Here is a 19,058-nt window from a genome sequence, read left to right on the forward strand (position 1 = left end):
CTAGAGGGCATAGGTTTAAGGTGAGAGGGGAGAGATACAAAAGTGTCCAGAGGGGCAATTTTTTCACAGAGGGTGGTGAGTGTCTCGAACAAACTGCCAGAGGTAAAAGTTGAGGTTGCTTCAATTTTGTCTTTTAAAAAGCATTTAGACAGTTACATGGGTACGATGGGTATAGAGGGATATGGGCCAAATGCGGGCAATTGGGACTAGCTTCGGGGTTTCAAAAAAAAAGGGCAGCATGGACAACTTGGGCCGAAGGGCCTGTTTCCATGCTGTAAACCTCTATGACTTTAATTTACATTGATATAATTTGTCCAGCACAATGATACATTACCAATCGCATCCACTAAAAATTATATTGATTAGCAGTTCATGTAAAGGCAGCAGGGAGAAGAGAATGTTATGTATCAAGTCAAGTCAAGGATAAGGCTTGTCCACAGTGTCACCCAAATTTTTTGCTAAAGCTTTATCAAAGCTTTGAGGACAATTCGCTAGTTTTCTCCAGAATAATTTTTGGTAATTAGCTACCAGATAAGCTGAAGATTCCATTTGAATGTGGTTCCTAAATTGGTAGATTTTTCTAATAGGCTAGTCAAGAAAAAGTCTTACATTTGCCAGTGAACAACCTAGACCTCTCCATCTCTATATCAGGACCAGTCTCATTCCACTGGTAAGGTGTAGGCTCACTGAAATATGATAGAGTAGAATACTGTCGGGGGAGTCTTTTGGAGTTCTGAATATAGACTCTGGATTCCATGAGGTGTCATGACTTTGATGGACGAAAATACTTCCTGCTGATTACTACCTACCACTTCCTCAACTTATGAATCAGTGCCCATCCATTATGTAACAGTTCTAACAAGCACAGAGAGAAGCATTAAGGGTGGATTGCTAATTGTAACACTGACTAAGCTAGGTGAATCCTAAAGGGCAAATCCACCAGACTGGGTTGGTATCAGCTGGTGAGGGAACCTATGTGAAGAAACAACCAACTCAACATTGTCTTCACCAACCAATGTGTTGTGACACATTTGTGATAACATTAGTAAGCGTAACTATCTCAGTGTTCTTATGAAGGCAAAGCCTAATTTACATATCCTTTACCTTATAGTGTGGCACTGTTATAATTCAGGTCAGAAACTCCAAAGTGTTTTATGGAGCCCACCTGGATCATAAGTTTTGCATTTTGGATTTGGCTAAGATAAGCATGATATGTTTCACCTCCGGTATGATTCAAATGACCCACTGGGGAGCTTTTATCAAACAAAGTTTATTTAAGAATATAGTTAACATGTATGGAAAGAAAGTTAGCAATAACTTTTATCAATTACAAAGAAAAGCAAAACAACCACGATAATGTACAACTCAACAAATATATTTAAAATGTTCCAATCAAACAAAAAAAAACCTTTCCACAGGTTTAACACAGCAAGGACTAATGCTCATGTGACACTGGAACTGAGTCCTTTGGATGAATACTGCAGTTCTTTTGAGGCACACACAGAAAAGCTTGGCGTCAAAGCAGCATCCCAGAACACCAGGGAAAGACTCTGGTCAAGCCACCAATTACTCCAGGAAGGCAAAAAGCCTTGCTTTCAGCTAACCAGCAAAGTTTCCAAAACCAGGGAGAAAGAGAAACGCTTCTTTTCAGCTTGATGCAACCAAACAGAAAATGAAACCTTAAACTCACTACGAAGGAAAGAAAAACTGTTCAAAACACATGACCTTCCTCCTAACAAAGTAAAAATAAACAAACCCCATTTAAACCACTGAAGTAGCAATAAAGGGACTTCTCCAGCCAACTCATCAACAATGACATAAGCTGAGGCTGTGAGAGGTGCAGGGAACATGATTTTTAAAATAAAAAATTGAAAGTACATTAACGTCACAGCACCACCATCATGGCACGTAGAGCAGATTAAGAAAGGTTTAGCAGATCCATCTGGGCTTGGATGAAGTGCTATGGGTGATAGCTTAACAGTTGTCCGACACAATCCAACACCCTAAGTTTGGTACATACCTCACTCCTTCATCACTATTAAACTGGATGACAAATATTCATTGCAGAGATATACCAAGCGCAGGAGCAGGTGTATGGCACCAACAACACGGATGCATGCATCCATTATAAACAGGAAAGCAGCACGTTTGTAGACAGAACAAACTACCCTGAAATCAACAGATCAGAGTAATGCTGTGAAGCCCTACAAAATCTAGCCAAAAATAGTGGTGCAGAGCATTCATGCAATAACTGAGGAAGAGACTGCATTAAAAAATCCATCCGAAACCACGGTGGAGCCAACAAGTGAGTGATTTTCATCTGATTCAACCTTATATCAGTCAATCATTCAAGTGGACAATTCCACTCAGTATTTCCCTGAAACCATCAGCATCACAGATCCAGCTTCAGCCATTTGGTTTACTTCATGTAACTTTTGAGAAATTCCTCAATATTTCCTATATCCCTGCTGCCACCTTCCCCTCCCCCTGCACAAGACTCCAACTGCTTGGTCCCTTAATCAAGGTACCAATTCAAGAGGTGACAGCAGAGCAGCGTTTGACTGAGTATGACATCACGTAACTTGAGGTCAATTGGAGCCGATCGGATTCAAGTGGGAAAATTCTCCACTGGAGAGTTGGAATCAGACCGAGCACCAAAGAGAATGGTTCGAGCTGTTGGAGGTCAATCATCTCAGTCTCAGGACTTTCCAACAAGAAGCCCTGTTCAGCCCAACCATCTTCAACAGCTTCCCTCCATCAGAAGGTCAGACATGGGATGATTGCACAATGTTCAATACCATTCATAACTCCTCAGATGCAGAAGCAGTCCATGTCCATGTGCAGCGACACCTGGACCACATTCAGGTTTAGGCTGACAAGTGGCAAGTAACATTGTTGCCATATCAGTGCCAAGCAATGACCACCTCCAACCAGAGAGAACCTTCCATCTCCACTTGACATTCAATAGCTTTACCATTGCTGAATTCCCCAGTATCGGCATCATGGATTACAAACTGAACTGGACGAGGCTTATCAATACTGTAACTACGAGAGCAGGTACGAGTCTGGGTATTCTGCAATAAATAACTCACTTCCAGCCTCCCCAAAGTCTGTCCAACATGGACAAGACACAAGTCAGGAATGTGATGGAATACTCTCCACTTGCCTGCCCGAGTGTGGCTCCAACAACATTCAAGAAGCTCAACGCCAGAGGAAAACGGCCTGCTTGATTATCACTATTCACCACCTTAAACTTTCACTCCCTCTACCACCAATGCAGCAGTGTGTACCATATAAAAAATGCACTGCAGCAACTCACAAGGGCTCCTTCAACAGCTTCTTCCAAACACATGACTTCCCTCACTTGGAAAGTCAAGGCAGCAAAAGGAGAACACCACCATCTGAATCACTCATCCTGACCTGGAAATATATTACCGTTCCTTCACTGTTGTTGGAACTCTCTTCTTAACAGCACTGTGGATGTACCTACATGTGGACTGCAATGGGTCAAGAAGCCCACCACCACCTTCTCAAAGGAAATTGGGGATGGGAAATGTTCATCTTACAAATGACACCCATATCCCATGAACCAATAAGAGAATATAAATTTTAAAAACTGACCATTACTGAAACTAGCTTTATATTCCAGATTAATTAACTCTGAGTGAGGGGCAGAAGTCCTGCCTCCAGCCAATTAACATTTGTCAGAATATGAAATGGCTGGGGGCAGGCAGAATCAGTGGGGATGTATTCTCCAATGACTCTTCGGATGGTGGGCAGGAAACCCCCACCATCTGAAACATTTTGGGTCATTTCTCACAACTATTCTTGTAAATTTCCATTGGGAATATCAAATTAGTGGCAATTTCCCTGTGTGTAAAGTCTTTTCCCTCAGTTTCATGGAGCCTTTAGAAGATAGGTTGGGTGGTGGGAAGGCATTGGGCAGCGTTGCCTGATGTCTTCCCGCTGCCATGCCATTTTGCCAGCCGCAGGTAAAGTGAGATGGTTTACACATCTATCTCAGTTCTGGGGGGCCTTGGCTCACAAGGGACTTGTTGGTAGCAGCACTGGCACTGCCTGCCCTCAGTAACAGCCGCTGAACCCTCACTAGGACTTGCCTGACTGGCCCATCGACCCCATTTACCTGGTTGTGGGGGTGCATATCCATTGAAGCATCCTCTTCCTCCAAGTGCAGTCCTGCTTATCCACTGCTTCTGATGGTGCTGCTGAAGTTCAGATTGAGCTGGCAGCTCTTAGGGATGGCTGCTGTACTTCATTGGACTGCTGTCTGTAAAATGCAGCCCCAGGTTTTGCTGCTGACTGAAGTGGGGCTTTATCCCCTGCTTTCAACCCTGAGAGCAGTCCCCTGCTGTTTCTGAAAAATCCTAGCTATTGCCCACATAGTATTGAGCCATTTGGAGCCTGAGGGCTTGGTTAGATTCTTAATCTGTACCTCATCAGCTGAAATTGTGGGAGGAAAAGGGAGAGGAATGAATCAACCAGGGTTCACACTATGAATGTTATTCATGTCCTCGGAGACTGAATGACCTGATGCTTATTGTCTAAGCTGAAACATTAAGAATGACCACTTGAACAAAACCCAGTAATATACAGCATCTCCGAATACACAGGGAGAAAAGCAGGGATACAATTGAAAGGGAAAATCATTTTGCAAATAGGTTGTTAATAGGTTTTATAATTACTCGAAAGTATATGAGTAGTTTATTTTAACTGTTTGTTTACGAGGGTTACGTGAAGATATAATGTCTTTCACAACTTCAGAATAACCCAGGACATTATTTTATAGAGTCATAGAGGTTTACAGCATGGAAACAGGCCCTTCGGCCCAACTTGTCCATGCCGCCCTTTTTTTAAAAACCCCTAAGCTAATCCCAATTTCCCGCATTTGGCCCATATCCCTCTATACCCGTCGTACCCATGTAACTATCTAAATGTTTTTCAAAAGACAAAATTATACCCGCCTCTACTACTACCTCTGGCAGCTTGTTCCAGACACTCACCACCCTCTGTGTGAAAACATTACCCCTCTGGACACTTTTGTAACTCTCCCCTCTCACCTTAAACCTCTGCCCTCTAGTTTTAGACTCCCCTACCTTTGGGAAAAGATATTGACTATCGAGCTGATCTGTGCCCCTCATTATCTTATAGACCTCTATAAGGTCACCCCTCAGCCTCCTACGCTCCAGAGAAAAAAGTCCCAGTCTATCCAGCCTCTCCTTGTAACTCAAACCATCAAGTCCCGGTAGCATCCTAGTAAATCTTTTCTGCACTCTTTCTAGTTTAGTAATATCCTTTCTATAATAGGGATTACATGAACGGTGCACATGAACTCCTTGGTGTGTCCACACTCTACCCAATTATATCATATCGACGTTCTGCCATTATGTTCACTTTGGGGGTGAAACGTTAGCAGTATGGTTGAATAAAGTGTAATTTTCTAAAGTGTGTGCACCGTTGTAGTGTGAGAAATGTAATTATTTGTGTATAGCAATGCCCTACAAACAGCAATGAGATTCGTGAGCAAAAAAACGTCTGTCATGTCAAGAGATAAATGATGACCAAGACACTGGGCACCCTCCCCCCTGTTTTTCTCAGAATATAGCCATGGGTCCTTTAATGTCCACCTGACAGACCTCAGTTTAATATCTCACCCGAAAGATAGTATCTCTGAAAATGTAGCACTCCCTCAGCACTGCACTGGGAGTATCAGCTTGGATTCTTGCTCAATGCTTTGGAATAGGACCCACAACCTCTGATTTGGAAATGGGAGAGATGCAACTGAACCAAGGCGTACACCTACGTGCTGAAATTTCAATGCTCAAGCTGCTTCAAATACAGAGAGCCTGTCAATATTTTAATGTTTGTGACGCTTGGATTAGTAAAACATATTTATCATTTTTCTCTTTTTGTTCTTTAGATGAGTGGAAAACTCTTATTGATTCAGGTAACATAATCTTTTACATAAACAACTGCTGTTTATTAATATACTGTGGAAATGCCAGCGTTGGACTGGGGTAAACACAGTAAGGAGTCTAACAACACCAGGTTAAAGTCCAACAGGTTTATTTGGTGGCAAACGCCACTAGCTTTCGGAGCGCTGCTCCTTCGTCAGATGGAGTGGAAATCTGCTCCATTTGCACTCCATGGATTTCCACTCCATCTGACGAAGGAGCAGCGCTCTGAAAGCTAGTGGCGTTTGCTACCAAATAAACCTGTTGGACTTTAACCTGGTGTTGTTAGACTCCTTACTGTATTAATGTACTGAGCAGGTTCCAGCATTAGCTGTATTCACCGATGCATCTGCTGCAACAAAAACACATTATAATCTGATGGGAAATAGAGGGATAAATTTTTACTCTGGTTGCAGTTTGGATCAGAAGCGGGCAGGCCCAGAATTTGGCACTGCCAGCCAGCATGGCAATTCTCTGCCATGGCCCTGGTCCCGAGCCATTCTCAGAGGCCAGATCGGTTGCGAACCATCAATAAACAACTAGCCAATTATTGGCAAATTGATTTCATTAAGGACCCTTTTGAGGCTTCAGTCCTGTGCCAACTGTAATGTGGGAAGTCCACATTGACTTGGAGCAAGTCAATGTGGAATTGGGCGGTTGTTATATATTTAAGTAGTTACATGATTTCTCCAAGAGCAGGTCACATGATTTTGATGGTGATGTAATTGGGGTGTTTCAGAGATTCCTACTTTTGTTTTCAGTTTGTACTCTGTACAGGCAAGAGGTCTTGGAATAAAACTGTTGTAAGTTTGAATCTACATGTGCAAACCACATCTTTTTCTTTTTGTGTAAAACCCACAACCCCTAACATAGTTAGGATATTACAACGGTGCAGCCTATCCTTCACATCCTGTGAAGACGCCCCCTGCACTCATCATGTTGCCAGGTGCCAGGTATGATTGCTGGCTGTCTCATGGAGGGATCTCCCCAGGATCACATCCATGCAGCTGTGACCATTTGAAACTTTTTAAAAATTGGCCTTTCTCCCTCACTGTCTCACCTGTGGTGGGGCTGCCAATCTGTACGTGTTGGAGGGCCTCCAATTGGCCCTCTAGCTTTTTAAGTTTATGTGGGATAGTCTTTAATTGGCTCTTCTTTTCAAAATAGTGGTGGGTGTGTCTATAATACACCATGCCAGCTTGGAACCTCGAACTCGCCTCCCCCTGTTGGCTCCTACCCCCTGAATGAAAATTCTGTCCAGAGAGTCAGGAGTCACTGCTGCATCGTCCGAATTCTTCTGTACCTTGCAGCTTACAAAAGCTACTGAAGGTGCCAACTGATAACAGCAAACCGAGGGATTGGCCATCTGGGATCTGAGGAAACTGTGGAGCAAACAATCAATCTTTAACCAATGAGATTTATGATTGAGAAATAAACTCAGAAAAGACTGAGGAGGGAAAATGCAAGGTGACAAATTCAGTGTCAAATGGTATACAGAAAAGAGAAAGATTAGATTAACATGAGAGGGCAGAAGAGAAGGAAAGCAACTTAAAATTTAATGTTTTTTACTCTTTGGAAAATTCAAAACCTGAAAAATTGAGATTGTTTTAGTTAATTTTCACGATTTGAAAGTTTGATTGCAGTCTAACAATTGTCAAGTTGTTGAAAAGGTACTGCTAATGTCCAGACATAACTTACTGTGGCAGATTTATGGGCAAATACCGGCAGGAGGGATAGGAACTAAAAAATAAAGACTAGACAATTAGTTAAAGAACCGGGAGATGGGGGAAACATTTTACAATGTGAGTTATGATCTAGAATATATTGCAGAAAGGGTGGTAGAAACAGAATCTGTCGCTACATTCAAAAGAGAGCTGGGTATATACTTAAACGAGTGAAAATCTCCAGGGAAGCAGTTGGAGAGTGGGACATTGGATAGCTCTTCCAAAGAACCAGCACAGTTATAATCAACTGAATGCCCTCCCTCTGTTCTGTGACATTCTATGAAATATTTCCCTCTCTGTCTATATTCTGAAAACATTAAAGATTTTACAGTGAAGGCCTGTTTTTATACTTACAATTATGTAATTAATTCAGCCGTTTTTTGCAGTGCGTGTGTGTAAATATGATTGCACATCACCATCAGTATGTGTGAAATGTAAGATGTGTTCTGCTAAAGCTGCCTAAATCAATTCTGAACAGCAGGAAATTGGTAACACACACATTGAAATTCATGGTGTATTGTCCAGTCAGAGAAATTTCTAACCTTATTAACCCACATACCCTGGGATCAAATGGTGTATAGTGTTGGGAAAAATTACCAGGATCTCTGGCTCATAATGTCAGTCTACCTGTCTCATCTCCTTTCATGTCCCCACACAGCAGCAGGACACAAAACACACCTGACCCAATTGTCATGACATTTTGAAGCAACCTCGAAAATGGGTCATGACCCAGTGTGGCGGGATTATGCTCCAAATTCCTCCCTTGTCTGCTCAGCTACCGGCAGGGTTGCGCCACCGGGGTCCCAGTCATTTTGAATCATACCACCACGGAAAGTTTGCAGCACAGAAAAAGGCCACTTGACCCATTGTCAGGCTGGAAAGCGAGTTGCCCAGCCTGAGTGGTTTATACCTTCCAATTTACGGTCATCAGTTTAAAAACTATTTTCTGTGGAATCTGTGGTATTTTTTTATGTGGAATTATTTGGGTGCTGATTTCTTCAGTTTAATTGGTTTATTATTTCTGGCTTCAGATTGGAAGAAGATTTCTGAGTGTAAAGGTAAGATTTTCTATTTATGGCATTGAACATTTAAGTCACTTTGACTGCAACTAATCTTCTCCCTTGGTCATAATCACCATAACATCAAAATTGTGTTTGCAGTGACCCCTCCACCACTAACCTCCCCTCCTCACACTCCAGCTTCAGTTTGGATATTCAAGGTAATTTGCTGGGTTCATCTTGCTGGCTGAGTCTCAAACACCAGCATGTAAACAGCCCACAATTTTCCATCTATCAATTGGAATGGATGGCAAATTGAGGACTGTGTGCTTGCAAACATCCAGTGTGCTTGCAAATATCCAGTGTGCTTAGCTGGGTCACAAACAAATCCATCTCTCTAATGTGCAGAAAGCATGGTTTACTTTGTGTTAAAAACAAGGTCAACCACATCAGCCTCTTTCATCCTTTCCTCTCCCCTGACAACTGCCGTCTTCTGTATTCAGTTTGGCACAGTGGTTAGCACTGCTGCCTCACAGTGCCAGGGACCCGGGTTCAATTCTGGCCTCGGATGACTATCTCTCTGTGTGGAGTTTGCACATTCTCCCCGTGTCTGTGTGGGTTTCCTCCCACAGTCCAAAAGATGTGCAGGTTAGGTTGATTGGCCATGCTACATTGCCCCTTAGTGTCTTGAGATTTAGGGGACATTAGCGGGGTAAATAAGCCTGGGTAAGAGTCAGTGCAGACTCGATGGGCCAAATGGCATACTTCTGCACTGTAGGGTTCCTATACTTTGTCTACTTTGCCCTTCAATATTCTTAGTAGATCTGCTTTCAGTGGTGACAGTGATGATTTTAAGTGACACAAGTGGTATTTTCAAATTAAATTGTTGCTGAATAATCATATCCTGAAAATGCAATTCAGCAACAAAATGTTTCAGAATGAGAAAAATTATGCAGAACAATCGTTTTCCTGGAAAGGTAAAGCACCAGAAAAATAGCACCTCTGAAGGATTCGATACTTTAAGGTAAATGTACAGCTTTCTAGCATTCAACAATGAGCAGGAGTGATCGAGAAGGGAGCCAAGTGAGAGGGGGTCATGTTGGCAGGCAGGAAGGGGTGGTGGGAGTGTAGCCTGGGAAGGCATCAGGTGATGGGAGGGCTGCTGTGTAAGAATGAGGGAGCAGACTTTGGGGTAGAGATGGTGAGAAAAGTGATGTAAACTAAATCTGCTGAGCGTGCAGTTACAGTGCGGCTCCTGATGCATGCGCTAGATTTGCACGGTGAATACGGAGGCTATTCAGGTTAGGTTGCCTCAACACTCCCTAAACTGGGGTGAGCTTTCTCTCAATATTTTGAAGCTTTTGATTTTTCATGAGATATTTTAGAGCTGTCAGTGGTGAGTTACCTGCCGGACCCAGATACTTTGACTCCTATTTATCTCCATCCAAATTACCATTCCCTTCCATGACCATCCCTTAACCAATCTCCAAATATTCCTTTATGAAAAACTAAAATCCATTGTACCTCAGAAATATCATTCCATCTCCCCTATCACTCCCTGTTTATGACTCACATTAGTTCAAAAAAATATTGTTCCAGCGAGCTGGGTCAGTATTTATTGCCCATCCTAAGATTCCCATGAACTGAATTGCTAAGCCATTTCAGGGGGTATTTAAGAGTCAACTACATTGCTGTAGGTCTGGAGTCACATGTCGGCCAGACCGGGTAAGGGTGGCAGATTTCCTTCCCTAAAGGACATTAGTGACCACATGGGTTTTTCCGATAATTGACAATGGTTTCATGGTCACCATTAAAAATTTTAATTCCAGATTTTTAAAATTTGAATTCAAATTCCCCATCTGCCGTGGAACCATGTCGCCAGAGCATTATCCTGGGTCAGTGGATTACTACTCCATTGACAATACCACTACACCATTGCCTCCTTTCATGAATGAACGGTGATATATTTCCAAGTTAGGAAGGTCTGTGACTTGGAGAAAACGTATAGTTTGTGGTGATCTCGTGTGCCTGCTGATCTTATACATCGAGTCAGTATAAGTTGCAGATTTGGAAAGTGAGTGAAAGACCCTTAATGAACTGCTGCAGTGTATCTTGCAGATAGTACACACTGTTACCACAGTTTAAGTTGGCCAATGGGGTCCCAATCAAATGAGTTATTTTGTCCTGGATGGTTTCAAGGTTCTTGGGCTTTATTGGAGCTGCACTTGTCCAGCCAAATGGAAAGCATTTCACCACATTCCTGACTTGCGCTTTGATGATGGGGAATCAGGAATTATAGAATTCCCGGTGTCTGAGCTGCTCTTATGACCAAAGTGTTTATATGACTTGTCCAGTTAAGTTTCCCGTGATGCCCAGAGTGTTGATCATGAGATTCAGCAATGGTATTACAGTTGAATATCAAGAGGAGGTGTGCATCTCTTTCTTGTTGGAGATTGTCATTTGTCTGGCACATTTATTACCTGCCACTTATCAGCCCAAGCATGTGGGTATGAATTGCTTCATTATATGAGGAGTTGGGAATGGAAATGAACTATTTGCAACAATTAGTGAATATTCCTAGTTTGACATAAGAACATAAAAACTAGGAGCAGGAATAGGCCATCTGGCCCCTCGAGCCTACTGCGCCATTCAATAAGATTATGGCTGATCCTTTTGTGGATTCGGCTCCATTTACCTGCCCACTCACCATAACCATTAATTCCTTTACTGATCAAACATCTATCTAACTTTGCCTTAAAAACATTCAGTGAGGGAGCCTCAACTGCTTCATTGGGCAGGGAATTCCACAGATTCATAACCCTTTGGGTGAAGAAGTTCCTCTTCAACTCAGTCCTAAATCTGCTCCCCCTTATTTTGAGGCTATGCCTCCTAGTTCTAGTTTCACCTGCCAGTGGAAACAACTTCCCTGCTTCTATCTTATCTATTCCCTTCATAATTGTATATGTTTTTATAAGATCCTCCCTCATTCTTCTAAATTCCAATGAGTATAGCCCCAGTCTACTCAGTCTCTCCTCAAGAACCAACCCTCTCAACCCTTGAATCAACCTGGTGAATCTCCACTGCACCCCCTCCAGTGCCAGTATATCCTTTCTCAAGTAAGGAGACAAAAACTTTACACAGTACTCCAGGTGTGGCCTCACCAGCACCTTATACAGCTGCAACATAACCTCGCTGTTTTTAAACTCCACCCCTTTAGCAATGAAGGACAAAATTCCATTTGCCTTCTTAATTATCTGCTGCACCTGCAAACCAACTCCTTGAGATTCCTGCACAAGGACACCCAGGTCCCTCGGTAGAGCAGCATGCTGCAATTTTTTACCATTTAAATAATAGTCCATTTTGCTATTATTCCTACCAAAGTGGATGACCTCACACTTACCAACATTGTACTCCATCTGCCAGACCCTTGCCCACTCACTTAAACTATCGCGATCCCTCTGCACACTTTGCTCTACCGCTCATCTTAGTGTCATCTGTGAACTTTATGATGGAGGGGTGGTCATTGAAGCAATTGGAAATGGCTGGTCTGAGATCAGTGAAGCAGTTGGGAATGGTTGGACTGAGGTCAGTGAAGCAGTTGGGGATGGTTGGGCTGAGGTCTATGAAGCAGTTGGGAATGGCTGGTCTGAGATCAGTGAAGCAGTTGGGGATGGTTGGGCTGAGGTCAGTGAAGCAGTTGGGGATGGTTGGTCTGAGGTCAGTGAAGCAGTTGGGGATGGTTGGGCTGAGGTCAGTGAAGCAGTTGGGGATGGTTGGGCTGAGGTCTATGAAGCAGTTGGGAATGGTTGGTCTGAGGTCAGTGAAGCAGTTGGGAATGGTTGGGCTGAGGTCAGTGAAGCAGTTGGGAATGGTTAGTTTGAGGTCTATGAAGCAGTTGGGAATGGCTGGTCTGAGGTCAATGAAGCAGTTGGGAATGGTTAGTTCATAGAAATCATAAAAACCCTACAGTACAGAAAGAGGCCATTCGGCCCATCGAATCTGCACCGACCACAATCCCACCCAGGCCCTACCCCCATATCCCTACAGATTTACCCTCTAACCTACGCATCTCAGGACACTAAGGGGCAATTTTAGCATGGCCTATCAACCTAACCCGCACATCTTTGGACTGTGGGAGGAAACCGGAGCACCCGGAGGAAACCCACGCAGACACAAGGATAATGTGCAAACTCCACACAGACAGTGACCCAAGTCGGGAATCGAACCCAGGTCCCTGGAGCTGTGAAGCAACAGTGCTAACCACTGTGCTACCGTGCCGCCCATGAAGCAGTTGGGGATGGTTAGTCTGAGATCAGTGAAGCAGTTGGGAATGGTTGGTCTGAGATCATTGAAGCGGTTGGGAATGGTTGGGTTGAGGTCAGTGAAGCAGTTGGGGATGGTTGGGTTGAGGTCAGTGAAGCAGTTGGGAATGGTTGGTCTGAGATCATTGAAGCGGTTGGGAATGGTTGGGTTGAGGTCAGTGAAGCAGTTGGGAATGGTTGGTCTGAGGTCAGTGAAGCAGTTGGGAATGGTTGGGCTGAGATCAGTGAAGCAGTTGGGGATGGTTGGTCTGAGATCATTGAAGCGGTTGGGAATGGTTGGGTTGAGGTCAGTGAAGCAGTTGGGAATGGTTGGTCTGAGATCATTGAAGCAGTTGGGAATGGTTGGTCTGAGATCATTGAAGCGGTTGGGAATGGTTGGGTTGAGGTCAGTGAAGCAGTTGGGGATGGTTGGGTTGAGGTCAGTGAAGCAGTTGGGAATGGTTGGTCTGAGGTCAGTGAAGCAGTTGGGGATGGTTAGTTTGAGGTCTATGAAGCAGTTGGGAATGGCTGGTCTGAGATCAGTGAAGCAGTTGGGGATGGTTGGGCTGAGGTCAGTGAAGCAGTTGGGAATGGCTGGTCTGAGATCAGTGAAGCAGTTGGGGATGGTTGGTCTGAGGTCTATGAAGCAGTTGGGAATGGCTGGTCTGAGATCAGTGAAGCAGTTGGGGATGGTTGGGCTGAGGTCAGTGAAGCAGTTGGGAATGGCTGGTCTGAGATCAGTGAAGCAGTTGGGGATGGTTGGTCTGAGGTCTATGAAGCAGTTGGGAATGGTTGGTCTGAGATCAGTGAAGCAGTTGGGGATGGTTAGTCTGAGATCAGTGAAGCAGTTGGGGATGGTTAGTTGAGATCACTGCCTTGATGAACCTTGCAGCAATGATTGATCTCCAACAGCCATTATCATCCTGCCAACACCACCAAAAGCCTCATCTGCATTTTCATGAACCCTGAGTCTTGCTTTTTCCTCTCCATGAATGAAAATGTAATGGCCACTCATTTATCCACCACATCCCTTCTCTTTGGAACTCTCTTCCCAAATCTGTCCACTCTGATGCTTTCCTCCATACTTTAAAATCTGTCCTAAATGGCTTCCTGTTATTCCCTGTTTGCTGCCTTTCTGTAAGGTGCTTTCACGCATCTTTATAGCGGGAACGCTATAAAGATGTAAGTGGTTGTTCTCCCAGTTGTGATTATTGTTTCAATGCCTCTTGCTTCATTTAATCTTGCAAACATTATTGTTAATTGGTTTAACCAAGCCTTACAGTCTATATTTAAACTCTCACTAATTCTCCCTTTTCATCCCAGCCGCTGTAACACTGGATACAGAAACAGCAAATCCAAGGCTTGAGGTATCTAAGGATCTGAAGAACGTAAGGTTGATCCAGACAGAGAGAAGTGTCGATGACAATGAAGAGAGGTTCTCAGTCTGGGAATCTGTGCTGGGATCAGAGGGATTCACATCGGGCACACACTATTGGGAGATAGAGGTTGCGGGAAATCGGAACTGGACTTTGGGAGTAGCCACATTGTCAGTGGACAGGAAGAGAGAAATCCAACTGATACCAGGGAATGGATTCTGGACCATTGGAAGAGAAAAGGATAAATTTCAGGCAAACTCTGCCAATAAATCTGATATCCGTGTCTATGAGATTCCCAGGAAGATTGGTATTTATCTGAATTATGATTCCAGGATAGTTTCATTTTATAGTGCAAACACACAGTCTTACCTCTACACTTTCACTGGGTGTGAATTCACAGAGAAACTTTATCCTTTCTTCAATACAACGCATTGTAACAAATGGCTGAGAATCTGCCCAGTTCAACAATAGTTCTTTAAGACTCTGATCTCAAGGCTTCTACAAAATACTTTCCAATATAGTAGTCAGTCAAAGAAAACCGTCAAATATATAAATATTCAAATTAATCTTTCATTCTAAGATAAGATTTAAAATGATTAAGGGTGATGGTGGGAATTTGTTGGAATCATCCCAGTTATACCAGCTAATTGTATGAACTTTAAACAATGTACTTCCAGCAGTCCACTCCATGTTTCCGTTCCATGTAAAATCAAAGTTGGTGACAGATTAAACATTCCAAATTTTTTTAGATTCATATTAAGATGGGGAGGTTTCACCCCATAGAAACCACTGATTGAACAGCAGGAGAAGTGTTGAATAAGGTCAGTTACTGCAACAAAACAAATAGGTGCGGCCAGTTTTAAAGGGGAAAGAAATCAATGAGATGTTTTACATTGACTTGGTGAGCCAGGGTTGTTAAAGGTGAGGCGATTGGAAAGATGGAGTGTTCTGCCACATGGAGGCTTGTCTAAGCTCTTCACTCGGGAGGCCACATTTACATTTTTTCCTCACCCAAAGGGCCAATGAACAGATTTTGGAAAGATAACATTTCGCACAGCAATAAACTGATTTTTTTTTTTAAAGTTGAGGTATTAAGAAAATTAAGTTGCTGAGTGAAAAATTAATAAAAATGACCATGTTCGATGGGCATGCCCGGCTCACTTAGACTCTGGCTGCTCACCCACTCACCCTCACCCACTGTGAGGGGATGCATGTGTATATGTTCGTGTGGGGTGCTGATAGTGAGTGGGAATCCTGAGACTGGGAGTAAGGCTCGCACAGATTTTCTCACTCACTGCCGCACATGCGCAATCACTCTCGGTGCCACATACATACACACACACATTGCCACATATACACACTCACTGCCACATTTACACACTAACTTCCACATAGTCACCACGGCACCATGTCCTCCCCAGGCCCATCACAACTTCTCTCCTCCTGGGTCCGTTGCATCTTCACTTCCTGAGGAGCCACCCCGATCTGTCCACTTCCTGCCAACCTCAAGGCCTGCTGATGTTCGGCCCAGCCACATCATTTACACACCCTGGTCTACTGTAGCTGCTCCATGTTGTACTCACCTGTCACTCATTGCTCCCCACGCTGAAACTGAAAATTAAAACTTCACTAGTAATGGACTGTGTGTTGCTCATCAAATCACAGGCTGGTTCTTCCCTGCAATAGCTGCTGGTGAGCCTATCAACAGCGAAGGCACGGAGAAACCAGCCTGTTTTTGAAGATCAGGGTGGCAGCCTTTTTCAAAAGTCTATTCATGAAGATTTCAACAGTTGAGTCCAATGAACCAAATGTCTCGGGGGTTACAACCAGCAGTGGGGCGGCATGCTGGCACATGGTTAGCACTGCTGCCTGACAGCACCAGGGACCCAGGTTTGATTTCCGGCTTGGATGACTGTCTGGGTGGAGCCTGCACGTTCTCCCCATGTCTGCATGGGTTTCCTTCCACGGTCCAAAGTGCTGGTTAAGTGCATTGGCTGTGCTAAATTCTCCCTCAGTACCCGAACAGTACCCGAGTGTGGCGACTAGAGGATTTTCACAGTAACTTCATTGCTGTGTTAATGTACTTGTGACACGAATAAATAAACTTTTAAAACTTTTCTAAAAACATGGGCCAGAGTTTGGACAATCCTGCAGTAGAAACTGTCAAGGAAACTGTCCGTCACCAGTTTCAATGGGGATTTGATGGAAAATCTTGCACTTAGTTTCCTGCACACTCTACCTCAGGATTGTTCATTTTCAGCTGGTAGTTAGGGGGAAAATCCTCCCTCCAGTGTTTACAACTAGATTTATGTAGTTGGTAAATCAAGGTACTCACCAGAGTTCATTAATGCGCATGAAAAGTTCAGAAGAATGAGAAGTGACCTTCTCATGGGACTTGATAAGGTAGATGCTGAGAGGTTGTTTCTCCTTGTGGGAGAGTCTAGGACCTGAGGGCATAATCTCAGAGCAAGAGATCACCTATCTAAGACAATAATGAGGAGAAATTTCTTCTCTCGGGGTGGAATCTTTGGATTTCTTTACTGCAGAGGACTATCGAGACGGGGTTGGTTAACTATGTCCAAGGCTGAGATAGGCAGATTTTTAATTAGTAAGAGAATCAGGGGTTATGGGGATAAGGTGGGAAAGTGGAGTTGAGGATAATCATATCAGTTCAGTCACAATCCCATTGAATAGTTGATTCGACTCGATGGAGTGAATAGCTTAATTCTGCTCCTACTTCGTACAATCTATTCAATATATAGATAATTCGGGAAATAATTATAGATAAGGCTGCATCTTTGCAAAGGAGGTGGAAAGGGACATATTGTTTAGGGAGAAAATGAAAGTGAGACATTAAGGTACTGTTTGGATTCAAGAGCAGCAGCAGCCCCTCAGTATCTCACTCAGGCAGTCATAAATCAGATAGAAACTAAATAATTAAGAGGTTAATTCTAGACTCCTACTCCTGAGCTCAACTAACTCAACACAAACCCACACTGCCAACATTGAGTTCAGTTAACTCAGCAGTGATGTTCCATGGCAGTAGTTTAAAAAAAGCATCTTCCTTGTTGCTCCATTGATATTCTGACAATTACTGAGAACTGCAACTGCACCAAATATTTTTAAAATTTCAATTATCCCTCTAATCCCTGACTGCTATTTACAATTTAGTGCCAAATTAAGCGTTTTCAATCTTTTATATTTTCCTTTGCATTTCCTGTATTGGATTTTTAATATTTTTATTGCAAATTGTGTGTATATACAATCATATATACTTTTTTACTGTATGAAATAGAAAACTTGTACAATATACTTGTTGTCCTCTATCGATTTGGAACTTGAATGTGCAAGTATCATGTATTGCAAAGCAATGCATCTGTGTGATTAGTCACATGATGTGCTGTTACATCACCAGAGGCTTTTGTGAGTTTTCATCTCTCTTCCATGTTGAACTTCAATCTGACAACAGCTCCGAAATAAATCTGTTCAAAACCCACAATATGGCACCTTATCATTTGTCTTGTTAATACTACCAGTCGTAACATTTAATACATTACAAGATAAAGACTAGCGATGAGGAGGATTTTCAAATAGAGTTTCAACAAAAGCCCAGTTTTAAACACAACTGGTGACCATGGAAACTTTTCAGAAAGACCTTAAACGAAAGCCCAGTTTTAGAAGATAAAACTGGTGATGTGGAAGGTGAAAGTGGCAAATGGATAGGTTTTCGATTTTTATTTTTCAATTGAGCTCTGATGTCAAAAAAATCCAGCGCTTTGACTTAAGTCATCAATGAGGTGAGAAAACAGCATTAAAAAAAACGTGAGTAGGCTGAAAGAAAATGTTTACTTACTGTTTTGAAGCTGGCTAAACTTCCAGATGTGGTGACCTCATATGTAGCAGGCTGCAGCAATAGATATTCTCAAAGGCTAATGAAAGGCGGGAGAATTTGTAAGAGAAATGTTTATATGGATTTCAGTAAGGCATTTGACAAAGTCCCACATGGCAGGTTGGTTAAGAAGGTTAAGGCTCATGGGATACAAGGAGAAGTGGCTCGATGGGTGGAGAACTGGCTTGGCCATAGGAGACAGAGGGTAGTGGTCGAAGGGTCTTTTTCCGGCTGGAGGTCTGTGACCAGTGGTGTTCCGCAGGGCTCTGTACTGGGACCTCTGCTATTTGTGATATATATAAATGATTTGGAAGAAGGTGTAACTGGTGTAATCAGCAAGTTTGCGGATGACACAAAGATGGCTGGAATTGCGGATAGCGAAGAGCATTGTCGGGCAATACAGCAGGATATAGATAGGCTGGAAAATTGGGCGGAGAGGTGGCAGATGGAATTTAATCCGGATAAATGCGAAGTGATGCATTTTGGAAGAAATAATGTAGGGAGGAGTTATGCAATAAATGGCAGAGTCATCAGGAGTATAGAAACACAGAGGGACCTAGGTGTGCAAGTCCACAAATCCTTGAAGGTGGCAACACAGGTGGAGAAGGTGGTGAAGAAGGCATATGGTATGCTTGCCTTTATAGGACGGGGTATAGAGTATAAAAGCTGGAGTCTGATGATGCAGCTGTATAGAACGCTGGTTAGGCCGCATTTGGAGTACTGCGTCCAGTTCTGGTCGCCGTACTACCAGAAGGACGTGGAGGCATTGGAGAGAGTGCAGAGAAGGTTTACCAGGAT

The 19,058-nt window shown here is 43.2% G+C and overlaps 1 protein-coding gene across 2 annotated transcripts in view; it reads left to right on the forward strand.

Annotated features, from left to right (window-relative positions):
• The window catches only part of LOC144496749 (butyrophilin subfamily 1 member A1-like), a 235,194-nt gene that overhangs the window by 17,612 nt on the left and 198,524 nt on the right, over window positions 1-19,058 (forward strand). The window contains exons 7-9 of one of the 2 annotated variants that reach the window (XR_013498421.1): window positions 5,939-5,965; window positions 8,728-8,754; window positions 14,319-15,598. Coding sequence is in view for 1 of the 2 variants with exons in the window: in XM_078217266.1 (XP_078073392.1) it covers window positions 5,939-5,965; window positions 8,728-8,754; window positions 14,319-14,842 (578 nt within the window). In the remaining variant the exon portion in view is untranslated. Of the gene's footprint in view, window positions 1-5,938; window positions 5,966-8,727; window positions 8,755-14,318; window positions 17,863-19,058 lie in introns of those variants that run through there. The other variant, XM_078217266.1, reaches the window with a different exon arrangement.

Source organism: Mustelus asterias, chromosome 8 (genome assembly GCF_964213995.1).
Source record: "Mustelus asterias chromosome 8, sMusAst1.hap1.1, whole genome shotgun sequence".
NCBI lineage: Eukaryota > Metazoa > Chordata > Chondrichthyes > Carcharhiniformes > Triakidae > Mustelus > Mustelus asterias.